Genomic DNA, 25,818 nt, shown 5'->3' with positions numbered 1-25,818 from the left:
CTGCCTCTTTAGGTTCCTCTTGGATTAGGAATCACATGGGTTGTTGCTTTCATTCTCACAGCAACTTTGTGTTAGCCTTTACTGCTTTCTGCCTTATGGCACAGGTTTCCAGTCCCACGTCTTCGGCGAGTCACTGCCTTCGTCTTCCGAGGTTTGTTAGTGGTTCACGCCATCGATGGAAGGCCTGTGGTGGTGTCGCTGAGCTTGCCCTCCTACGGGCTCACCGGCGCGCTGTCTCGGCCTTCGGGAACCTCACGTTCCTGCAGATGCTGAACCTGAGCTACGATTGGTTTTGTTCCTGTAGAATACAACCTATTGTCTGGAACTCTCCCTATCAATAAGACGTGTTTCGGGTTACAGACTAAACACAAATTTCCCAATGCGCTTAGCGCTACTGAATAAATTATGATCTAGCTTTGAATAATAATATCGAACTACTGAAAACATATTGGGTTACACCTGCAAAGTGAACTCACCTAGACGTAACACTAAGGCCATTGTATGGTTATTTTTGTTTCTACTTATGAAAATAAGCACTTAAGTTCTATTATATTATCCTCTTTCTAAAACATTTTAGACCACGAGAAAATCTACATGAAAATAAGCACTCCCCTGATTGATTTTCCCCTAAAACGATTTATTATTTTCATTGCAAAAACTAAACTCATAGAAGATAATTGTTACTATTTATACATAAACTTTAATTACCATTTACAGGAAAATAGTCTGGATCTGTCATCACTTGAATCAGCACCCAAAAGTTTGCTCTTTTAATTATATCCTTACACAATATATTTATTGTGTGCAGAAAAAAAAATAAAGAAACAAGAAACTCACGTTTACAAATAGTCTTAAAGGTAGTATATCCCAAGCAAGAACAACCAAGGTTTAGTAAAAGGAAGGATTATGTGTTGATCTACCTGGGGCGAGCCATTAACTATGCACTGCTCAGACTGGTGTTGATGGTGGAGTGGTTTGTATGGATGAATTTGATAAGATGCGACCTAAAGACATGGCGCCAGTTTATATGTTTGGTGAAACTAGAATAGACATAGTAAATCTTCTTTCTTGCTATGCCCTGTCGAAACCTTGTTAACCCAGTCTCTGTTTTCTTATGCAATTCCAGAGTTGCGATTCCCGAGGCCATGGAGCAGCAGACAATATCTATTGCCAAAGCTGCCATTACAATAATACTCATTTTAGGGACTTCATTTCTTGCAGCTGCCAATCCAATTGCAAGATGCTATGACGCTCTTAAGGTTGGTAAACATGTATTTATTGATGCAATAATTATCCACTATATAAAGTATAAACTGTTCTAGCTATACAGGCAAGCCAATTAATTTGACAAATTTTCTTTTGTTGTTTGCAAGCCAAACTAACTTGTATAGCCTTTCTTATAAATTCCATTTCAAGCATATGTTGCTTTCTAATAAGTCATATGCTTCAATTCACGTGGTTGGCTATACAATTATTGGTGGTGATTATTGAAATTGTATTTAACCATTTTACAATATTTAGAAAGCCTATTTGGTTTCAACAGAGTTCATGTATCTTTTCATTCTTGATGAAATTCTGGTATGGGCTTTGATGTTTGAAGCACCCAGATGCAAATAATTTGCAAAAGTTGCAGAAGAGATTCAAATAAACCAGTTATCATTCACATAGTTTAAATCACTATTGTGACTGAGATTCCCATAAGCGCTAAGTTGCCTAATAATTCAGTAGAAGATGACACACTAAAGTTATTTAAAAGATAACACACTACAGTTAACGACCCTTGAGTGTACCTGACTGAGGAAGAGCCTTGCCATAAACCTTGTCTATAGTTTGAGCAGAGCCGGCCCTACAAGGTTGATAAACATCCTTGTAGGTTGCAGATGGAGCCATCCTTCTTCTCAGCAATCAACACTGGAACAAAACCATTAACAGCATAGGAGTCACGAAAAAATATCTTGCAAGCTTGGCTGTTAGGCTCTCGCGCAGTGGGCGTTGTGCAAATACTGTCTCATTCTTGTCCACGATTGAAGAAGCATCGACACTGTCCTTGTCCATGGTAGGCGTTGCCACAGGTTCAGCGCAGGCACCTCTATGGTGGTCGCTAGGGCTAGGTCGATAGGCTGGCCATCGTCCACAGGTGACATGGTTGGAGGGACATAGGTTGTGCATAGCTTGTCCAGGGTGGGTGTGGTAGAGCTATCACCAAGGATCACCAGTCAGCTCACGTGGTGGCTCATGCTCCTTGTCCGAAGTGTATGGAACCTCACTACCATCTTTCTTATCTACAATGAGTGCTTTGCCACAACTGTTAGCGATCCTGACCATTCCCTGCCAACAATGGATCCAGGATTTTATAACAGAGTATGCCAAATAAAAAATATTCAGATTTTTTAATAGAATACGCCACATAAAAAATATTCAGATTTTTAATAGAATACGCCACATAAAAAATATTCAGATGTTTTAAATATTCAAATTTAAATATATTGAGTCCCTTGATAATTGGAATGACATTGTTAGTTACATTTGTCGGCAGGGTGTTTGGGGTTTCTGCTATAGCTGCCATTCGTGTTGGCCTCTTGCTTGCACCTGGTGGTGAGTTTGCTTTTGTTGCCTTTGGAGAAGCTGTCAACCAGATAACATACGTTGTTTTCTTTTCTTTTCTTCGAATGACGCAGGAGAGCTGCATGTCATTTCATTAAGAAGGGAATAAAACAACGTAGGAGCAACAAAGCTTGCTCCCACCAATTAACCAAGTACAGGACTCCTAGCTCCACACACCAGTAAAATTAACACGGCCAGCGCCTAAGAGCTATTGCAGAGCCTTAGTTCCAGCCCAACACCACAATATACATTCTTCAGAAACAACAACTAGAACTCTTTTTATGTCTCTAGACCTACTTCTCATGTACACAATAGTTGATCATAGGAACATCTATAATTGTTGTATGTCACGAATCATATGATTGTTGTGCTATGGATAAATGCTATAGAGCAGAGGGGAAACTAATGAACACACTATTTTACAGGGTCTTCTATCACCTCAATTAACATCATTGCTATTTTTAGTCGTTGGCATTTCAATGGCTATGACACCATGGTTAGCTGCTGGAGGGCAGTTTCTGGCATCGAAATTTGAGCAGCATGATGTGAGGAGTTTATTGCCCATGGAAAGTGAGGTATTTGTTTGTTCCCACTTTTGCTTCTTGCTTCGATTAAGATGTTACATTGTATGGAATTTTGGCGACATGCATCCAAAAGCACTATTAGTTTGCCATATCTCACTTTGTCTAACCTTCCATGTAGAATACAAGTTTCAATTGAATGTCTGTTTGTGTAGCCAAGTGTGTTCCCTGTGTGAAATGTAGCTAGACTTATTTGCCATTTGATATTTGTGTGATTGAGTGGTCTGACAATTAAGAAATCAAACAATTCAGTAGCCTTGTTTACTTCTTTTGAGTGTGCCTCTCCTTCTCTTTCGGTGGCCTAGAACTTCAGAAGAGAAGAAGTTAGATTGTTTACTTCTTTTGAGTGTGCCTCTCCTTCTCTTTCGGTGGCCTAGAACTTCAGAAGAGAAGAAGTTACTTCTTTAGATTGTGGTGCTAAGCTCTAGGCTTTAGTGAGTGGGGTGGGTGGTTTTTGGTCGTGAAGGAGGGATGGTTTAACTCTCTCCTTTCTAGAGGTCGATCATGTTTGTCTCAGGCGCGGATTCGTCTTTGTTTTCTCAACTCCTTTCTCCCAAGGTTGGGGATTGAAGTGGGTTTCTTGTAAGGGATTCTTTTCCCCTGTTTTTTCCTCTTTTATAAAATGATGTGCAGCTCTCCTACGTGTTCGAGAAAAAAGTACTTTGTATGATACATGATAGTAGTTTCTTGTGGCTAACCCTAAGCCCTAAAATTATTTCCGTATGTGCTGATTGGCCAGCCCTAAGCTGCTGAGAGTTTCACTTGAGTGTTCACATGAGTTGAGCACGGTTTACAATCAGTCATCCCGACACGCTCAAGTACGTCAAGCGTTTTGTTGGAGAATGGTATATAAACAATGTTGAGCAATGCCATCAAGTAGGCATATTTAATTGTTTTACTAAGTCATTTTCTGGAACCACTTTAAGCAGGCGCTTGCAGAGCACCACCATGGAAGGTTGCTTGATGTGATAATATTTTGCTATTCATTTCTGTTTCAGTGCTCACTTTGCTACAGTGCTTTGCATATGCTCAAGGTCACTAGAATACTGTTTGCTTCAATACAGAAACTGGACATGTGAGTCCACTTCTCTAACCCCCTGTTTATGCAGGGATAACTTTATTCAGACGGTCCGAACTTGAAGCTGCATGCATGTGAACTTGTGAAGGTTTCAGCAACATAATTGGCACACTACCTAGATTTGAAATGTATAAAGGAACTCTCCCATGCAGAACGGAAATAGCTGTGGTGGTTTCTACAACGGTAGCTTTATGCAGGAGGTTAGTACGCTAGAGCTGAAGCACACTTCATGAATAAGGTATAAATTTGGTCATTCTATTCCATTCTATTTCCAAAATTGTAAGGTATTGGGTTTTTTGCTTGCTTTCTAGGTTGAAGCCTTACGAACCTTGGGCGGACGGGATGTGGCCTGCGCGGAAGCCAGATGCACCTGAGGTTCCAGAAGCTCCACGCGTGACCGATCGGAGGACGCGGATGGTACGTCGAGGGGGAAGCTAAGCTCACGGTATAACTTTCCAGCCTCAGCACGGGAATCTGATGCAGAGGCGGGAGGGAAGCTAGGAACAAGCACGCTCGACAGAGGAAGCGGAAGGTCATATCGCGGATGGCGTCGAGGGCCAGAACGCGACATCGGGGCTTCTTTCGTGTTTGAGCGGCAGGAGCGAGGCCCATGAGATGGAGCAGGGGCGGGGCCACGAACAATGTGGACGCCCTCGTTCCACTCTTATGCTATTTTATATCTCAGAATGTGAATACTTATGTTTTCTATAATAATCATGGGCCATTTTCACTATCCTGGGAAATTCGGATCTGTGTTCGCCTCAATTCCTGGACCCATCTTTGCAGCTCTATATATGTTTCAGACCAAAATATTTGTTTCAGACTACGTTAGGTTATTATGTGTTTCCGTTGCAACGCACGGGCACTCACCTAGTCAAATCTTATGGACATTAATTAAAAAAACGGCTGGACATCCACAGACTTCACTAACAACCAATTAAAATCTAAGCATTATATAGATTATAGAACGGTAACACTCCCATGACCTAAAACTAAACCTATTGAACAGACTCGACTGAAACTAATCAATTAATTAAGAACCTATAACGATTAACAGTCACTGCTAATAAAGCACCCGCATGTTTAACGACCGATGGATGTCACTGCTAATAAACCTATAGAAAGTTTTTGATGGACTCCTCGAGCTCATTCACGACGGCCTTCCAGCCGGCATGCGTCGGGTTGATTTCGTCCCAGTAGAAGTACTTGTCCGGCGCGGAGCACAGGCTGTACGCGGCGGCGCCGTCGTCCATCCGGCCGCAGTAGTCAGTCCGGTCGAAGACCTCGCAGCACGGCTCCAGCCTGTGCTTGTTGAACCTCTTCGACGACTGGGACGAGCCGGAACCGGAGGTGAGGCGCCTGAACATCGTGTTGAGGTCGAGGTTGAGGACGGCCGCGTCCTTGAACACCTTCTCTTCGAGGTACGCGTTGTGGACGCTCGCGACCATCTGGCCGTCGCAGGAGCTGTAGTCGCTGGACCTCGACAGCCACGGCGTGCAGCCGATCGGGGGCAGCGTGGTCACCAGCACCTTCTCCACGCCCAGGCCCGTCAGGTGCTCCACGGCGTCGGCGATCGCGTCCGTCACGTCTTGCGCCATGGCGTTGATCATCTCGGCGCTGGTCATGTCGTCGTTGACGCGCGCGTAGTCGCGTCGGCCGGAGAAGGCGACGAGCGCGACGGAGTCCGTGAGGTCCTTGTCGATGATGCCGTGCCGGACCAGCCTCTTGAACTTGTCGACCTGGGTGCCGAGCTTGGGCGCCTCGCGCGTCCCCACCACGACGCCGGCGCCGCCCACGGCGAAGTTCATGCCGAACGGGTCCACCCCGTCCTGGTCCCTCTTGCTTTCCGCCGGAGGAGACTCCTCCCGCCCTAGAATCCTCGCTGCAAAGATCAAAGGACCATGAGATTGAGATCCACAACGATCATCTATCCCTACTCTACTTGGGCCGTTCGGCTAACTACGTACGTACGTACCGATGAAATCAGGTAGTACCAAGCCGTTGGAGAAGCGGCCGCTTGCGCTCATGCCGTGGTCCTTGTCATTGCTGCCGTACGGGTAGTACCAGGCACGCGTCGTCTTGGACAAATCTGCTAGCGGGTAGTTTCCGGTGTCGGCGTAGTCGTCGCCGAACACGAACAGCTTGTACTGCCGGGCGGAGTCGCCGCTGTCGCCATGGCGCCGGCACTCCACACGACCAGCTGCTAGAGGCGCGGAACAGATCAATATGTAATGCAAGAGACGTACGTAGAACAAGGAGTTGGAGAAGATACACACCGTTGAACAGGACGAGGAGGGCGCAGACGGCGGCGAAAAGAAGCCTTTTCATGTTGGCAGGCGGCACCCCGAGTTGCCGCGTTTACGCGGCGCGCGAGTGCGGAAGAATAGAGGTCTGCGTGGATTGCTGGTTGCTGCTGCCGTGCTGCGGCGTGGGTTTCAGAAGACCATATGCGCCTCGCAATTTATAGACCCGCTACGCTACATCGATGGGAAGGACGAGTCCGATTCCGGCTGGGAGGCGTGTAAATTAGATTGGATAAGTCTCATTGCAATGCAACGTTCACGTTATCCTTGTAACAAACTTGCAAGATATTGCTTGCCGTAGAATTAGTTACCACATATTAGGGTTTTTACGGATAGTTAGCTCCGGGCAGGAAAAAAAATCTCGGCGAAAAAAAACGAGAAAACCGAAATTTCGTGTTTTTTGGTGGGCCCCGGTTTTTTCCATTACCGCCCAAATTTTTCAGCGCTTTTGAATTTTGCTGGCCCAATTCTAAAGTTATTTGTTTGGGCTGTAAAAAAGAGGCCCAAAACATCACCCACATATAAAATTAAAACCCTAACTTTTTACTTAGCTCACATTTTCAAAACGCGTCACCCGGCCACCGCCACAGCTGCTGCCCAGCCGCTCGAGCAGGCAGCCGCACGGCCAGTGCACAGCAGACAGCACCGGCAAGCAGCCAAGTAGCTGCTTCTCATCCGGCGCCAGGTCCAGTGCGCGCGCCTTATCTGCTGCAGCTGCTTGTCGTCCTCGTTCGTCGTCCCTCGGCACCGGCAGGTCCAGACCGACGCTGCGCTCAGGTATGTCGCATCTCCTCCTTCAATCTTGCAACCACTGTTGGTGCTGAGCTGGCATCGATGACTTCTCAACCGTGTTGCTTGCTGTTACTAGTGCCACCCCGTCCCGACTAAGTGTGGACTGCTGATTTCACTCTAGTTTGAAGCTCCTCCATGGCGTCGGACTGGGACTGGGACAGCGACAGCGACTGTGAAGTACGCATGATTAACCATCCTTGCGAGCGTCGTGCTGGTGCTGCTACTCAAGCAGAGAAAGGAAAGGCTATGGGCGTATGTTCTTCCACAAGTCAGTAAATGCAATTGGTCTAATTCAAAATTCTGATTATATCTATGGAATTATATCTGATGTGGTTACTGATATTGGGATCAAGCATGTTGTTCAGATCATCACTGATAATGGCTCAAACTATAAAAAGGCATGTCAAGACTTCACAACAAAATATCCACATATTACTTGGCAGCCATGTGCTGCACATACCATAAATTTAATGTTAAAGGATATAGGACGATTTCCTGATGTTGCAGAAGTAGTGGATAGTGCAAAGAGAATTTGTAGATTCTTCTATAATCATAACAGGTTATAGTTCAATTCTGTTTTTTTGTCATAAATATAATCACATTTCGTTGTTATTTTGTCATAATTCATATCAATTGTTGTTTTCATAATTTATTGTTGTTTTTTATTGTAGGTTACATGCTATGATGTGAGAGAAATTGGTGGTGAGCTAGTTCGGTGGAACGCAACTAGGTTTGGTACTGTTTTTATTTTTCTGCAGAGTTTTTTGGATAGAAAAGATAAATTTAAGTTGTGGATGGCATCAGCTGATTGGGAGAACTGTAAGTGGGCTGGTGAAGAAGATCATGAATTCGCATATGATTGTTTGACAAAAAATAAATGGTGGAGTGACATGGAAAAGGTTTTGAAAGCGGTGTCCCCAATCTACCCTGTACTTCGTTTAGCTTATCAACAGAAGAGTGTGTCTATATCGTCTTTTCTTCCAAAAATGATGAGTGCTATGGCTAAAATACGATCCAATTTGGGTGATGATCCTATCAACAAAAATCTGTGTGATAGATTAATGTAAGTAATCAATAGAAGACTTGACTATATGCTCAATGATACTCTTATGCTTGCAGGTATGTGCTGCCCTTAACCCTTAAATTTTTCTAGCCGATTAAACATTATAGTTATTGATTTGTTGCTGCCCTTTTATTTTCATAGTTGCTGCCCTTAACCCTGAAGCGCTATATACTTCCAAAATGGCAAGAAAACCGAAGTTCCAACATGCTGTGACAATGGCCATAAAGAAACTTTCAAGCTCATCTTCAAAGGCTTCAGCTGCAATTGATCAATATTCTTTCTTCAGAAAGCAAGCTCGGTTATTTGGAGGAGAAGAGGCTAAAGATTCAGCACTTAATGGCCGCGCAAGTGCAGGTAAGTCATTGTTGTCTAGATTTATTCTTGTTTTGTCCTTGAGAGTTGCCTCTTTATTTGTGGTGATTGTTCTATTTTTTCATATTTTCCTAGCTGATTGGTGGGATCAATATGGTGGAGACTATCCAGAATTACAAGAGTTTACACGTCATATTGTTTCTCAATGCATGTCCTCTAGTGGTTGTGAACGTAATTGGAGTACCTTCGCTTTGGTTCATACCAAATTGAGGAATCGGTTGAGTTATGATAAGTTGCATAAACTGGTTTATGTTCACTACAACTTGAAGTTGCGCATTCAACATTTTGAAACTGATATAGAAAGTTTTGAACAAATGAAAAACTCTAAAGATAGAAACATAGATCCATGTAGCATCATGATAGATGTTGCTATGTATGATGAAGGCAACCCGATTATGGAATGGTTGTGCAGTTCTAGGAGTGAATCAGTGCCGACACTTGATGAAAATGATGAGCCTGAATCCCCTAACAGACCAAGTGGATTCGTTTTAGAGGAGTTAGGAGGATTGAATGAAGAAGAGATGGTTCTTTTAAATTCTAGGATTGGTTCTGGTAGGAAAAATGGTAGGAAAAGGAATGTTGTAGAAGAAGATATTGGAGATGATTTCTTATCAGATAGTAGTGAGGGAGGAGGTAGCCCAACCTACAACGAATCAGGTGATAGTGACTCTAATGATGGTGAGTTCAATTTTGAGTTAATTATGCACTATTTGTCATGTCCTTTTTATGATTCAAATTATCTTCAATATCATTGTGAAAGGTGGTGGTGATGACGAAGATGGTGAACCTAGTGGTCCATGTTTTGCAGCTAGGACACAACCTAAATTAGCTACAGACCAATATAATGGTCCTGGTAAGCAAGGGAAATCAACAATGTATTTGCAAATAATTGATTCAACAATGTATTTTGTTTTCATATTTATACATGTTTTGTAGGTCAAGATGAACAAGCAGCGCCTCTCCGTCCAAGATCAAAAAGGCAGAAGAAGCTCTCCATCAAGGGCCTGTACATGCTTCAGAAGGTTAAGTACATCTAAGATTATAGATGTGTTGTCTCACTGTTTCAAAAAGTTCATTTAACTAATTAATTTGTTGTCTTACTGTTGGAAAATATAGTGATCTAATCTTCAAGCACAAGCACAAGAATATGGCGTATACATGGACTGATTCAATGGCAAGATTTTGAACATGTGGCTCTATTGTATCAATTGTGTGCTTTGTTTCAGTTTCAACACAATATTGCTGCCATATTTGGTTCATGTGGCCTAACAATATTTATAACTGTGATTGATTTCTATGCATTATTTGAACTATGGACTACCAAATATTTGTGACACACCACTAGTGTTATATTCACCGGTGCATGGATGTTGCCAAAGAACTTTATTTATGTAATATTTGGTTTATTTGGATCGTCTTGTTATTCTATGTTCTCTAATTATTCTATGTTCTAAGGATATATATCCGCAGTCAATTTGTGATTCATTTTTCCATTTATAGAATGATTATATGTATATAGTGACATTAGGTGGTTTAGAAAAGATCTATATGTTTTTTGATTAAATTGAGCTGTTCTTTTTAAATTTTGGCCGAATTTTTTTTGAGAAAACGAAAAAAACGAGAAATCCGAGAAACGCGTTTCTCGGTGAGCTTCGTTTTTTTTCTACCGGTAAGGTAAACCCTGGCTCTGGCAAAGCATATCTGATGGTTTGTGGATGTAACCTGTTATGCGCGTTTTGTCGCTATATAAACACAAAGGCAGCGCTGTTTGCACTCTTCTGATAAAGAAAAAGGTGTGACTGTTTTCACCCAAATGATCTTTTTGAGGCGTGCTGTTTGCACTCTTCTGATAAAGAACACCACTCGCAACCTCTCTGTCTTGGTATATATACTGTTGGTAGAGGTGGTAATGGATCACCATCTAAATATTTCTTTACAATTTATTCGAGCACTTATTTAATTTTAAGTATTTCGATCTACCCAACAGATTTCAGTTTGGCCAAACAAGTTGCTTGAGTAGCTTCAGCCTTTTACTTGCTTATTGCCCTTCGTTTTCTTATGAACTTTATATGTGAGAGCAATGTCTTTGTTTGATGAAGTGGCTTCCTCTCGACCAATCTTCTATGACATTTCAAATGCTACCAACTTGTCCATGAGAAGCCTCAGTTCGTTGTGCTCAAGTCCTCCATGTCCTGAAAGATGGTGTTGATGCTTGCATATTTGTTATGTGCAAGCATGAAGATGATCTTTCCCATTATGTCTGCATCACCTAGTTTACTTATACCAATAGAGTTTAGCGTATTGATGATTAGATTCAAAAGAGAGTATATATCTATAACAAGCTCAGTTTCTTCCATTTGAAAACAATCATAACCATGCACAACTAGGCAATAGTCACTCGATCTAACTAGTTCGATGGCCACCATCATACTATAACCGAGGGTCTAATGTCTTCCTATCTTTCATACTAACTAGTGTGTCATCCAATGAACCATATCTCCATCTGGTTTGACACTATTTAGGCCATTGGTCTGACGATTCATGTCCTATGCCTTGTCCTTAATCGGTATGGTTTAATGTACAGTTTGACACTCTCTGGTCAACATTATGGGTCTGACGCTTTTGCGAGGAAAACAGTACTAGGGTTTGGTCTAACTAGGGATGGCAACGAACACATTTTACCTATGTGTTCGCGGGTAAAAACCCTATAGGATGCGGGTTTGGGTGTAAATTTATACCTGCGGGTACGTACGGGTGCAGGTTTGATTTTCAGCCCGACATTTTTTTTCTTTGCGACTATATGAAAGTGTTGTACTCGTGCTCACAGACCCGCGTACCCGCAAAGGATATATATGTGTGAGTATATATATATATATTATGTCCATATTTGTATATGTATATTTGTATGTGTGTATAAATATATGTATATATAGATGATATATATAAATATATGTGTATAATTATGTCCCCGCGGGTATAAAGTATGGGTAGCATATTGTATCCGTCGTGGGTAACGGGTACGGGTGTGGGTTTAGTATTAAACCCATTGACACTTGAGTGCAATGCCCTATAAGGTCTTCTATTCTTTGTTTCTTACCTTACTGATCTTTGAGTTCAGCTAGGTTCCATATTGTCTTGGACACTTGTATATTGTTGTAGATCCTCAATGAGTTTTCTAATGTCTTTCTTAAGGTTTTGATCATCTTGATTCACCACTTTGCTTTGTCTCAAGTCCACGTTACATCTATAAACTATATCTACATATACTAGCAAATAATGATAGTTCAAATGATTATGTTGATCTATCACACCAAAACTTTATAATCAAATAAGCCTTGATCAATTTTCCTTACACACATGGTCCGACATATACTTGTCAAACTGTTCGATGGTACGCACGAATGATTGTTGAAGTTGTAGCAACTATATCTCCCTTTGAAGGCTATAAATAGGACCCTAACATGCCATTTAAGAGGCGTGGAAGCTAAAACATATATAGTGAGTTGAGACTAATCAGTATTTAGTCTAGAAACCTGAATGCACAAAGAATCAATCGGTAATTAATATAAGTGCTTTGTAAAATGATTAGCTTAATTAGACCACCACTTATAGCGTCTACTCTAGGTTTAGCTCTAGTGTTCAAGTGAGATTAGAATATCTCTTATGACATAGTGATTGCATGCACCGTTGCACTTGGAGGGTTCCTAGCATTGCGAGCTAGGTCACATGAGCTACATTTATGATGTGACTACCACTGTGTAATAAAAAGAACGAGGCTCTATGCTACGGTGGTTTCATCTCACGATAGTGAAGATGACGTGTGAGCAATACGAGAGAGGTTATTAGGCTATTTGCAGTAGATTACCCATCCTCGTACTTATATTCAAACTACACTCTGCGAACAGTGCAGTCTATAGTGTATAATGGTACAAAACAGTGTTTTCGGGTAAACTTTAAATAAACTGTTGTAGACGGCCTTACGAAGATTATATGGGTGTGATTTCTTCTACCGTGTCATAGGATGGCGTGTCATAGAAGTTTGGTCACATAAGTGGATTAACAGGGTCAAACACGTTATAAATACTTTTAGTATTACTTTTTAAAAAACAATAGTACTATTTTTAAAAGTTATTTAAGAAAAAGTAAAAAATCTGAAAGGGAAATGTGAGCACCACTTTGAACTAATAGTATTATTTCTAAGTGTTTTGATGATTAACTGTCTAGCACACCACTTTGAACTAACTCTCTTCATGTAAGCATAAGGCATAGATATATAAAGAGTAAATTGAAGATGTCAAGTCCAAAAGAGCACAAACATGAACCTAAATATGCAACTTTGTAGAAAATGCTATAAGTATGAGGTTTGTACATTTGAATATGTTGCATAGGTCCATTACAATATTTTTAGTACTTGTGTTTGGGCTCTAACATATATATTATAGAGAAAATCACTTTTTGGACTTGAGTTTGCACATATTGCAAACCCCAGTGAAAAGATGAGAAAAAGATATGATTCTATCACTTAGTCAATTGTTTTAGTTGCTAACTATATTTGTTTAAGTTCTAGGGATCACCTCAAGTCAAGCTAAAAGAAGCCAAAGAAGTTTTGACACAAAAGAGAAGAAGATGGGCTGGTATGGGCAGCACCGGGCAGTTCAGTGCCACCCATCGAACAATTTGGTGTGCACCAGATAGTATGACGATTGTACAACCCAAGTACAGGCTCTCGGGCTCAGCCAGGCCTCGCTGGCTATAATTCACCGAACAGTCCGGGCAGAGCGCCGGACAGTCCGGTGTAATGGACAGCTAACGATTATCATTCACGTCAGCATGCTCCAATGGTCAGATAGCGCACCGAACAGTCTGGTACCCTAGAAAAGAAAGGTAGCCAATCAACGATCTGGCGACCGTTATACTGTGCACTGTCCGGTGCGCCACCATACAGTCCGCGTGTACGCGTAGACAAGGAAGGCCGAGAGCATCCAAATGAAGCTTCAACGGCTTCTAGGACTCTTGGGGCTATAAAAGCTCCCCTAAGCGCTATGGAGGAGTACACCAAACATTCTAAGAGCATACTATAACTCTAAGACCATGCTGTTTGAAATGTCTGAGAGATTTGAGCGTGTTTTTGAGATGTAACTCTTTTGTTCTTGTTTTTGCGTTGTTTTCTTCACTTATAGGCTTATAATTATTAATAATAAAATGAGTTGATCCATCACCATTTCATTCCTTAAAGGCTAATAATTAGTAATAATATGAGCAATGAGTTTATTCCACCAAATTCGTGGAATAAACTCATGTTGCACCACCTCATCTAAAACAAACGCCCTTTAGAGCAACTCCAATAGTTCTTCAAACAACTCACCAAATGTAAAATTTAGAAGTGAATAGAAAAGCACTTCTCCAATACTTAGGGCATGTTTGGTTCCTTTAGTACAGGAACTAAAGTTTAGTCAAGTGACTAAAGTTTAGTCTGTACCCTTTTTGGTTGCAAGGATTGAAAATATTTATAACGCATTAAATGACTTGTAAGAAAACTAAAATATCCCTTAACATTCTTTCGCTATTAGTGCAACTAAAATAAATGAGGGGCAAAATGTGAAATTAATATGGTTTAGTCCCTTTTAGTCACCCCTTGAGAGACTTGAGACTAAAGTAGTTTAGTCCCTATTTTAGTCCTACTGTTTGGCTATTTAGAGACTAAATGAGACTAAAACGACGCCTTATTCAAATGAATTTGTTAAATTTAGTTACTTGCTATCCAACACATTTACTTTCTAGATTTGGCAACTCGACAGCATGTCTCTAAACACGGTTGTCGTCGGTTCCTTCATACATACATGTTCATTTTTTCTCTTTTCCGTACAGCGAGGTAGTCAGGTTTGACGTGCTATTTTTTTCATTTCCCGTGCAGCGAGTCGACCAGGGCCGACACACGTGACACAAACTTCTCATTTACCATAGGATCACCACTCACCATAGGTCACGCCCCCAAACTGTCGCTTTACAATAGGTCGCGTCGACTGATCTTCTCTTCTGCCCCTCGATGTCCACCACCCTCAACCCTACCGTCACAATATCTGATGGGAGCATGCCAACAAAATTAGATTCAAAATTAAACTATTGTCTAAATATAAGAAACTATTAGAGACCCGATTATTTTTTACTTCCAATAATTATTTAGCAACTTGCTAAGCATAAATTTAAAGAGTTTTTTCGAAGTGAAATTTAAATCTGTAACATTAAAAGATTACCACTTTAGATATATATACCAGATATATATACCATTGTTATCTTATTTATATATGAATTCACATGAGTAAATAATATATATCTAAAGTTATAATCTTTTAAAGGTATAACAATTATTCCTTTTTCGAACCATTGGAGTCACTCTTAGTCAACGGCTTCCTTTCGTTCTCAGTTCCCTATCGGCACTCTTTGGTGCGCCCGGCGCTTCTCCGTCCGTTCGCCGGCGTTCGTGGCTTCGCGACCTCCGTCTGCACCCATGGCCGCTGAAGGCGAGGTGTCAATGCACTACACGACGGACGACGCGCTCTCGCTCGTCGGCTTCGGCCGTTTCCAGACCCTCGTGCTAGCTTACTCCGGCCTGGGCTGGATCGCGGAGGCGTTCGAGATCATGCTGCTCTCCTTCGTTGGGCCTGCCGTGGAGGCGGATTGGGGGATATCAGGAGCGGAGCAGGGCCTCATCAGCAGCGCCGTCTTCGCCGGGATGCTCATCGGGTCCATCGCCGGAGGCCTCATCGCGGACAGATACGGCAGGAGGTAGCACAAAAATCTGAACCTGCGTTGTTTCTCAGGCGTCCCCGTCTGCAGGATTGCTCTTTCCTCTTTTCCTTGTATAGTTTTCCTTTTCCGCGTTCCAACACAATTCCTTCCGAGCGTTTAAGAAATTTGGTGCAGGCATGATTTTCCATTTCCGGTTGCTGTTCTCTTCTGTTGAAATTGTACCAATTCATTTAGTTTGAATCCTTCTTTTGGTGAGCGTGTATATTTACTACACCCAGTAACAAGGACTTTTAACTGAACCCTTCCAATGAGTAATTTGGACTCTGGAGCCATTTAATAAAGGGTAGAACCTTTGGACTGGACCCTCATAATTAGTAGTATTTTGGAACCATTTGATAAATTTCGTGCAGATTATCGCAGAAATGAACATGACATTTTAACTGAATTCAACCTAGCTACTTAGTTACCTGAACAATAATGTATCTTATTTGTTACTAGCTGCGTTCTCGAATATTTGTCACCTCCTAGTTTATTTTTAAACTAAAACGCGACAAATAAAAAAAAAAGGACAGAGTATTTGTTTACCCAAGACGACGCTACAACTTATAATTCGATGTGTGCTATTTCCAGGACCGGTTTCCTTTTCACTGCAGTGGTCACTGCCGTATTTGGTTTGCTTAGCGCCTTCTCGCCCAACTACGCATCCTTACTCACCCTTCGCTTTGTTGTTGGTCTGGGATTGGGTGCTGGCCATGTGCTATCTACTTGGTTCATAGAGTTTGTCCCTGCTGCCAAAAGAGGTACCTGGATGGTTGTTTTCCATGCTTGTTGGACTGTGGGAACAATATTGGAGGCTCTTCTTGCGTGGGTATTTTTCCTTTCATCAATTGTATGTTAATTATCTTAATTTTTTTGGGAAGTGCATGTTAATTATCTTAGCTGCACGTCCTTAGAAAAGATTCATCAAAGATTGAATATCACTCATGTGCTTGCAGGATTCGCAGTAGTTAACTTAATCTTTACCTTGGCATTGTATATTCTTAATGCAGGCTATCATGCCAGTACTTGGATGGAGGTGGTTGCTTGCATTGTCCTCAGCGCCATGCTTTGTTCTTCTCATTTTCTTCCCTCTAACACCTGAATCACCAAGGTATCTTTGCTCGAGAGGTAGGACTATGGATGCTACAGTTATCTTGGAAAGAATAGCAAGGATGAACAAAGGGACTCTCCCTCCTGGCGTACTAATTTTCAGACCAGAAAAGCATGTTGACAACAACCTTGGGACTTCTGAGACAGCACTGCTAATTGCAGAAGATAATACTGGCATTGAAGAGGACACAAGTTCCAAGTCCAGTGGCATTGTCGCATTTCAGGCACTCTGGTCATATGATTTGATAAGATCAACCTTTCTTCTATGGTTCATCTATCTTGCAAATTATTTTACTTATTATGGGGTAATATTGCTAACTTCTGAACTAAGCAATGGGAAGAGGAGGTGTGCATCTGTAAGAACACATTTGATGCAACCAAACAGTGGTAATCTTTATAGAGATGTGCTGGTGACCAGTTTGGCAGGTATAATTGCTCTACGATTTTTTTTTACTTCACTCTTCTGCTGTTTATTCACCTAATCACCTGAGTGAAGTACATGATTACCCGTCTATAGGAAGGTACTTATTGTCTTTTTACTTTTTTGAAGAAAATATCTGCATGCTACTTAAGATATTTTTTATTCATACATGTTTGTGCCCAAGAAAACGGGTATGTGAGTTGTTTGGTAGAGAAAAGGAATGGTAGCAGGCAAATAAAATGGTAACCCAAATATTTCTGGCTTCTGCTTTTGGAGTATAGGGATAGGGTGTATTCTGTGAACCTGCTGTTACTAAAATCATGTCAAACGGGCAGGCTATCTAACTGGTTAGGTGGACTCAAGTAGCATCCCGGGTCCTAGGTTCAACTCTCCGCGGGAGCAAATTTAAACTGGTCTAAGTCAGAAGACAACCTCGTCACTGATTTGAGTCATGCGCTCATGCGTGTAATCACCTGAGTCGCTTTCAACATGATGCACATGGTCGCAACTCGCAAGCATGTGTCCTGGGACCTGAGCACTCGGTGGCATGCCTAGGGAAGATAGCCTTTGTGGTGTTTCTCGGTCTGCGCGTGAGAAACTTCTTAAGTGCAATGCTATGGAGGCATTCTTTCCCCCTCAAGGCGAGCTTTAGTAAAATCATTGGCTCACATATTAGTGTCGCCATGTGTATAAAATGTAGAATTGTTCAGCACGTGAAACATGAAATATATTGATCTGATATCAAGAATTTGCATAGTGGCGAGCTTTCCATTTCTGTTCACGATCACAATGTATACTTTCATTCCATTTTTTTCCAAAGTAAATTGTAAAATAATTGATCTCAAATAATAATCTTATTTTGTTCAAGATCGCTTAAGGCTAAGGACTTCAATTTTTAATAGGAAACTAACTGGAGGCCTTCAATCCTGTAACATAAAAAAACTTGTTTTACTTGATGTCAGAGTTCCCAGGCCTGCTCTTGGCTGCTCTTCTAGTCGACAGGATTGGTCGAAAAAGATCTATGGGAGGCATGCTTTTGCTGTGCGGTGTTTTCCTGGCGCCTCTTTCTCTACAACTAGGGGAAGGCTTAGTAACTACTCTTCTATTCTGCGCCCGGACTTGTATCATGGGCAGCTTTGCAGTTCTATATGTTTATACACCTGAGGTCAGTACCCAGTACCAATTCTATGTGATATGCCACTATATGTTTACTTCTGCTGTTACTTGAGTGAATCCAACCATGGGGAGAAGACATCCCCTGACTTGGTCTTGAGAGAGGGGAGCACTGAACTATCTAGAAAGGTACCCACACAACCTAAGAGCACCTTGGTTCCAGCCTAGGTGGACAGCCTCTCAACTTCTCTGCAGTTAGATGGAAATAATCAAAATCTAAATACTATTGAGCATATTACATAATTTAGGACTAGACTATTTATCAGAGAACAAATTCAACATTTTGTCACAAGAAACAATTAGTTACATGAACAATTATACCTCATAAATTACTGAGGTGTATGTGTATCAATTCATAATAGAGTTTGCAGAGCATCTGCTGCACCTTAAATTTCAGTACCATGACAAGATATGAGTAACTCACATCATTCAAATAAATATGCTGTGCTGTATAGAATGGCGGTTGCAATTTTGAAAGGTAACAAACAATTTTTCACGCCTTTTTGTATCACTACTCTGCAGCTCTACCCTGCACCGTCTCGGAACACCGGTGTTGGGATCACTTCTTCCCTTGGTCGGATTGGCAGCATAGTTTCACCTCTTGTTATTGTTGGCTTGTTAGAGAGCTGCCGTCGAAAAGAAGCTGTGTTCGTGGTTGACCTGGTGCTCTTCCTTGCTGGAGTCGCATGCGCCCTCTTGCCTCGAGAGACCAAGGGATGCCAAATCCAGTGAGAGTTTGGACTCCATAATTCCATGTATGTATGCTTGCAAATTACAGTACAGCTACCATTGCATTTTATCATGAGCCCTTTTGTGGCCTAATTTAAGATTGATGTACTGGTACTTGTAAAATATAGAAAATACAAATTCCTTCTCCATGGATCAATTGGTGCGTAGTTTAGTTCTCACATGCATGGGCGCAGTTGATGGGGCCAGTTGGGCTAGGTCTATTGGACTGAGCAGATCCATTAGGATCGAGTTAGTTAGATAAAAGATTAGGATATAGTTTAGACATAAGATAGATTCAATTAGGATATTTGCATAGGGGTCGAGTTGTCTCTATAAGAGGGTCACCCTTGTATCAGTTGAGATTAATCAGAAATAAATCAAAGTGCAACTCAGAGCCTCCAAGGGAGGATGAGTCACATATCTATATGCTATCCCATATCAATCAATAAACTACATTATTTGGTATCAAGAGCTTTCAATCCTCCGACCACAATACCCACCCAAAACCACACCCCTAATCCAGTCCAGTTCAAATCTCACCCAAATTCACGCCTCTAATCCAATCTAGATCTAAGATCTCATCTCCTCCCATTCCTAAATCCTAACCCAAAAACAACCACCCATGACTACTATTCATATGTGAACAGTATTGCAGCCATCATGATCCCTACCGCCACTTCTGCCCTAACTAGCACCACCTCTGTTGAGGGGTGCAAGTAGCTTCTCGAGTTGTGTGTCTAGCACCAACGTCTACCACCGTGATTAATATGAAGACCTCAACAGTACCCTAAGCTATCGTAAAGCAGGAACAAGGGATTGAGGACAACGCTATCGCGAGCTTTAGCGTGCATCCCTCTCCCTCACACAGGCCTTCATCACACCCTCCCCGTACATGGTGAGGCTCGCCTTTGTCAATCATGGAATAGAAGGTGAGGCTCGCCTTTGTCAATCATGGAATAGGAGGTGTTGCATCTCAAGAACGAGCTGCTCGAAAAGGGGTGGTAGTGTTATGAGCAGTTGATGGGGCCAACTAGGTTAGGTCTATTGGACTGATCAGGTCCATTAGGACAAAGTTAGATAGGAGTTGAGATTAAACAGAAAATAGATCAAAAAGTGCAGCTCAAAGCCTCCACAACAGGGCGAGTCAAAGATCTATCTGCTACCCATCTACCAATCAATAAACTACATCAATGGGTTTTGCCACTTGAATACTAGGATTTTTTTAGGAGCACAATTAGGACCTAGAGTTGTATACAAGTGACAATCTCTACTACTCTATAAGACACTAACGAGGGCGTCCACCACCAGCTTCACCGTGGCTCCGCTCCCGTCATTCGCGTGCCCCCGCCTGCTCCCGCACCCGTCATCGCGATGCCCGCCCGTGCTCCCGCTCTGTCCCCGTGACGCACGCCGCGGTGCCCCCGCCCGCTCGTGATGCCCAGCATCACTGGACATGGGCGTCTGCATCCCGTGCTATCGCCTGCCCCCATCCATGCGTGATGCTTGCGGTCGTCACCTCCGCTTCCACGCGACCCGCGGTGAAATCCTGGAGCCGCACCTCGGCTTCGGTGGCGGAGGAGGACGGGCCTGCGAAGGACAGCATGGTCGGGTGAAAGGGAAATAGGCTTACACCTTTTCCTAATTGATTTTGGTGGTTGAATTGCCCAACGCAAATAATTGGACTAACTAGTTTGCTCTAAATTATAAGTTTTACAGGTGCCAAAGGTTCACAACAAACCAATAAAAAGACCAAGAAAGGGTTCAAATAAAGAGAGCAAAAGACAACTGAAGTGTGTCCTGGTCTGGCGCACCGGACTGTCCGGTGCACCACCGGACAGTGTCCGGTGCACCAAGGAACTCGACTCTGAACTTGCCACCTTCGGGAATTCTGGGAGCCACTCCGCTATAATTCATCGGACTGTCCGGTGTAGCACCGGACTGTCCGGTGCGCCAGCGAAGTAACGGCTACACAGCGCCAACGGTCGTCTGCAACGAGCAGCTAATGCGCTACAGTGCGCGCCTGCGCGCGCAGGAGTCAGAGCAGCGCTAGAAGGCCCACCGGACAGTGAATAGTGCATGTCCGGTGCACCACCGGACTGTCTGATGGCCCAGAAGTCAGAAGCTCGAACGGTCAGAATCCAACGACCGGGTGATATGGCTGGCGCGCCGGACAGTGTCCGGTGCGCCATGGGACAGCAGCCTCCACCAACGGCTCCTTTGGTGGTTGGGGCTATAAATACCCCAACCACCCACCATTCATGGCATCCAAGTTTTCAGCCTTCACACCTCATACAAGAGCTATAGCATTCAATACAAGACACAAACAAGAGATCAAATCCTCTCCCAAGTCCAAAGACAATTCCAATCAAATAGTGACTGGTGAGAGAGATACTTGTGTTCATTTGAGCTCTTGCGCTTGGATTGCTTTTCTTCTTCATTCTTTCTTGTGTTCTACTCACTTGTAATCAAGGCAAGAGACACCAATTGTGTGGTGGTCCTTGTGGGGACTTAGTGTCCCGTTTGATTGAGAAGAGAAGCTCACTTGGTCTAAGTGACCGTTTGAGAGAGAGAAAGGGTTGAAAGAGACCCGGTCTTTGTGACCACCTCAACGGGGAGTAGGTTTGCAAGAACTGAACCTCGGTAAAACAAATCAACGTGTCATCCGCCTTATTTGCTTGTGATTTGTTTTCGCCCTCTCTTTCGGACTCGTTTATATTTCTAACGCTAACCCCGGCTTGTAGTTGTGCTTAAAGTTTATAAATTTCAGTTTCGCCCTATTCACCCCCCTCTAGGCGACTTTCAATTGGTATCGGAGCCCGGTTCTTCATTAGAGCCTAACCGCTCGAAGTGATGTCGGGAGCATCCGCCAAGAGGGAGATCGGGACCGGCGACAAGTCCGCAAGCTCGGGGAGAACGCACTCAAGGGAGTCCGCCCACAAGCACAAGGAGGAATCCTCTTCCTCCATCAAGTCCTAACGCAAGGGTGACAAGAAGAAGAAGATGAAGAAGGTGGTCTACTACGAGACCGATTCTTCGTCACCCTCCACCTCCGGCTCGGAATCGGCATCCTCCACTTCTAAGCGCCATGAGTGCAAGAAGTATAGTAAGATGCCCCTTCGCTATCCTCGCATTTCAAAACGCACTCCATTACTTTCCGTCCCATTAGGCAAACCACCTATGTTTGATGGTGAAGATTATTCTATATGGAGTGATAAAATGAGGCATCACCTAACCTCACTCCACAAAAGTATATGGGATATTGTTGAGTATGGAGCGCAGGTACCAAAGGAAGGGGACAAGGATTATGATTCGGAGGAGGTCAAACAAATCCAACACTTCAACTCCCAAGCCACTACTATACTCCTCGCCTCTCTAAGTCGAGAGGAGTATAATAAAGTGCAAGGGTTGAAGAGTGCAAAGGAGATTTGGGACGTGCTCAAGACAGCGCACGAAGGAGACGAGGTGACCAAGATCACCAAGCGGAAAACGATCGAAGGGGAGCTCGGTCGATTCATGCTTCACCAAGGGGAGGAGCCACAAGCGATGTACAACTGGCTCAAGACCTTGGTGAACCAAGTGCGCAACCTCGAGAGCTCCAAGTGGGATGACCATGAAATGGTCAAGGTTATTCTAAGATCACTTGTATTTCTTAACCCTACTCAAGTACAATTAATTCGTGGTGATCCTAGATATAAGCTAATGTCTCCCGAGGAAGTTATAGGAAATTTTGTGAGCTTTGAATTGATGATCAAAGGCTCCAAGAAAATCATCGAGCAAGGCGCCTCCTCCACACCCGATGTGCAACCCGTTGCATTCAAGGCAACGGAGGAGAAGAAAGAAGACTCTACACCAAGTAGGGTCTCCATCGACGCCTCCAAACTCGACAATGAGGAGATGGCGCTCATCATCAAGAGCTTTCGCCAAATCCTCAAGCAAAGGAGGGGGAAGGATTACAAACCCCGCTCCAAGAAGTTTTGCTATAAGTGTGGTAAGCCCGGTCATTTTATAGCAAAATGTCCATTATCAAGTGATAGTGATAGGGGCGACGACAAGAAGGGAAAAAGAAGAGAAAAGAAGAAGTACTACAAGAAGAAGGGCGGCGATGCCCATGTTTGCCAGGAGTGGGACTCCGACGAGAGCTCCACCGACTCCTCCTCCAACGAGGACGCCGCAAACATCGCTGTCACCAAAGGGCTTCTCTTCCCCAACATCGGCCACAAGTGCCTCATGGCAAAGGACGGCAAAAGGAAGAAGGTAAAATCAAAATCCTCCACTAAGTATGCAACTTCTAGTGATGAGGATAATTCTAATGATGATGAGGATAATTTGCTCACCCTTTTTGCCAACTTAAACATGCAACAAAAGGAAAAATTAAATGGATTGATTAGTGCTATTCATGAGAAGGATGAACTCTTGGATAACCAAGAGGACTTCCTAATTAAAGAAAACAAAAAACATGTTAAAGTTAAAAATGCTTATGCTCTAGAGGTAGAAAAATGTGAAAAATTATCTAGTGAGCTAAGCACTTGCCATGATGTTATTTCCAACCTTAGAAATGAAAATGCCAAATTAATTGCTAAGGTTGAGAAATCAAATATTTATGATGATTCAATTGACAATCTTAGAAATGATAATGATAGTTCAATTGCTAAGATTGAAAAATTAAATGCCTCTCTTGCTAGCCTTAGAAATAAGAATGAAAAATTAATTGCTAAGGCTAAGGAATTAGATGTTTGCAATGTTTCTATTTCCAATCTTAGAGATGAGAATGACATTTTACATGCTAAGATTGTTGAACTAAATTCTTGCAAACCCTCTACATCTACCGTTGAGCATGTTACTATTTGCACTAGATGTATAGATGTTAACATTGATGCTATTCATGATCACATTGCTATGATTAAACAACAAAATGATCATATAGCAAAATTAGATGCTAAAATTGTCGAGCATGAACTAGAAAATGAGAAATTTAAATTTGCTCGTAGCATGCTCTATAGTGGGAGACGCCCTGGCATTAAGGATGGCATTGGCTTCCAACAGGGAGACAATGTCAAGCTTAATGCCTCTCCTAAAAGATTGTCTAACTTTGTTAAGGGCAAAGCTTCCATGCCTCAGGATAACGAGGGTTACATTTTATACTCTGCCGGTTATCCCGAGCATAAAATTAGGAGAATTCACTCTAGTAAGTCTCACTCTGGCCCTAATCATGCTTTTATGTATAAGAGTGAGACATCTAGTTCTAGGCAATCTACTCATGCTAAATTGCCTAAGAAGAAAACTCCTATTGCATCAAATGATCATAACATTTCATTCAAAACTTTTGATGCATCTTATGTGCTTACTAACAAATCAGGCAAAATAGTTGCCAAATATGTTGGGGGCAAACACAAGGGGTCAAAGACTTGTGTTTGGGTACCCAAGGTGCTTGTTTCTAATGTCAAAGGACCCAAGACCGTTTGGGTACCTAAGAACAAGGCCTAAAATTGTTTTTTAGGTTTATGCATTCGGGGGCTCAAGTTGGATCATCGATAGCGGGTGCACAAACCACATGACTGGAGAGAAAAAGATGTTCTCCTCCTACGAGAAAAACCAAGATCCCCAACGAGCTATCACATTCGGGGATGAAAATCAAGGTTTGGTCAAAGGATTGGGTAAAATTGCTATATCTCCTGACCATTCTATTTCCAATGTTTTTCTTATAGATTCCTTAGATTACAATTTGCTTTCCGTTTCTCAATTATATAAAATGGGCTACAACTGTCTTTTTACGGATATAGGTGTTACTGTCTTTAGCAAAAGTGATGATTCAGTAGCATTTAAGGGAGTGTTAGAGGGTCAGCTATACTTAGTAGATTTTAATAGAGCTAAACTCGACACTTACTTAATTGCTAAGACTAACATGAGTTGACTTTGGCACCGTTGACTAGCCCATGTTGGGATGAAGAATCTTCATAAGCTTCTAAAGGGAGAGCACATTTTGGGACTAACCAATGTTCATTTTGAGAAAGACAGGGTTTGTAGCTACTCCACATGGATCTATTCGGCCCGATCGCTTACATAAGCATCGGCGGGAGTAGGTATTGTCTTGTAATTGTGGATGATTGTTCTCGCTTCACTTGGGTATTCTTTTTGCAGGATAAATCCCAAACCCAAGAGACTTTAAAAGGATTCTTGAGACGAGCTCAAAATGAGTTTGGCTTAATGATCAAAAAGATTAGAAGCGACAACGGGACGGAGTTCAAGAACTCACAAATAGAAGACTTTCTTGAGGGAGAAGTGAAAGGGAAATGTGTCCTTGGGCCATTTCTAGTATATTTTGGTGATTAAGTGCCCAACACATATTGAGTGAGTAAATATATGCCAAATGATGGATGAAGTGCAAATCGACAAGAAGGTATGGTTCTAGACTTAGTACATTGGTTTTTGTGTACTAATATATTTGTCTAAGTGCTAGAATCAGGAAAAGAAAAGGATTGGAAACGAGTTGGCTGTGTACAGCCAACAGCTGCTCAATCTGGGTGCACCGGACTGTCCGGTGCGCCAGGCTGGCTCTGGCAAACTAGCCACTCTCGGGAATTCATCGGCGGCGTACGGCTATAATTCACCGGACTGTCCGGTGGTGCACCAGACTGTCTGGTGAGCCAACGGCCGCCAGCGCAACGGTCGGCCGCGCAATCCACGCACGACGCGTGGCCCTAGCCAACGGTCGGCTGGGGGCACCGAACTATCCGGTGTGTACCGGACAGTGTCCGGTGCGCCAATGGCTACAATTCTGCAACGGTCGGCTGTGCCATTTTAGG

The 25,818-nt window shown here is 42.7% G+C and overlaps 2 protein-coding genes and 1 pseudogene across 5 annotated transcripts; 2 read left to right on the top strand and 1 right to left on the bottom strand.

Moving 5' to 3' along the window:
* Window positions 1-5,185: 5,185 nt before the first annotated feature.
* On the bottom strand, window positions 5,186-6,693 carry LOC103647762 (GDSL esterase/lipase). Of its 2 annotated transcripts, none has more exons than XM_023301699.2 (3): window positions 6,540-6,693; window positions 6,239-6,466; window positions 5,186-6,145 (listed from the first exon to the last, which is right to left on the bottom strand). In XM_023301699.2, the coding sequence occupies exons 1-3, from the start codon at window positions 6,589-6,591 to the stop codon at window positions 5,379-5,381; spliced, it is 1,047 nt and encodes a 348-aa protein (XP_023157467.1). In that variant the 5' UTR covers window positions 6,592-6,693; the 3' UTR covers window positions 5,186-5,378. The 2 variants fall into 2 exon arrangements, with proteins under 2 accessions (XP_023157467.1, XP_008670498.1); XM_008672276.4 differs by having other exon boundaries at window positions 6,239-6,463.
* A 427-nt stretch (window positions 6,694-7,120) lies between these two features.
* Window positions 7,121-9,948, top strand: LOC100285741 (LOC103626342-like pseudogene; annotated as a pseudogene). The gene is made up of 8 exons (NR_148420.1): window positions 7,121-7,343; window positions 7,480-7,610; window positions 8,030-8,477; window positions 8,563-8,775; window positions 8,869-9,450; window positions 9,554-9,646; window positions 9,730-9,815; window positions 9,910-9,948. The product of NR_148420.1 is annotated as a protein-like pseudogene (transcript).
* A 5,234-nt stretch (window positions 9,949-15,182) lies between these two features.
* On the top strand, window positions 15,183-19,172 carry LOC100381982 (Organic cation/carnitine transporter 7). Of its 2 annotated transcripts, none has more exons than XM_008670081.1 (5): window positions 15,183-15,579; window positions 16,174-16,432; window positions 16,593-17,118; window positions 18,076-18,278; window positions 18,809-19,172. In XM_008670081.1, exons 1-5 carry the CDS (start codon window positions 15,302-15,304, stop codon window positions 19,016-19,018), a joined length of 1,476 nt encoding a protein of 491 aa, XP_008668303.1. In that variant the 5' UTR covers window positions 15,183-15,301; the 3' UTR covers window positions 19,019-19,172. The 2 variants fall into 2 exon arrangements, with proteins under 2 accessions (XP_008668303.1, NP_001168223.1); NM_001174752.1 differs by having other exon boundaries at window positions 15,233-15,579; window positions 16,174-16,411; window positions 18,809-19,170.
* The last annotated feature ends 6,646 nt before the right edge of the window (window positions 19,173-25,818 follow it).

The sequence above is a fragment of the Zea mays genome, chromosome 2, assembly GCF_902167145.1.
Source record: "Zea mays cultivar B73 chromosome 2, Zm-B73-REFERENCE-NAM-5.0, whole genome shotgun sequence".
Lineage (NCBI taxonomy): Eukaryota > Viridiplantae > Streptophyta > Magnoliopsida > Poales > Poaceae > Zea > Zea mays.
This window is presented reverse-complemented; position numbering and strand designations above follow the sequence as displayed.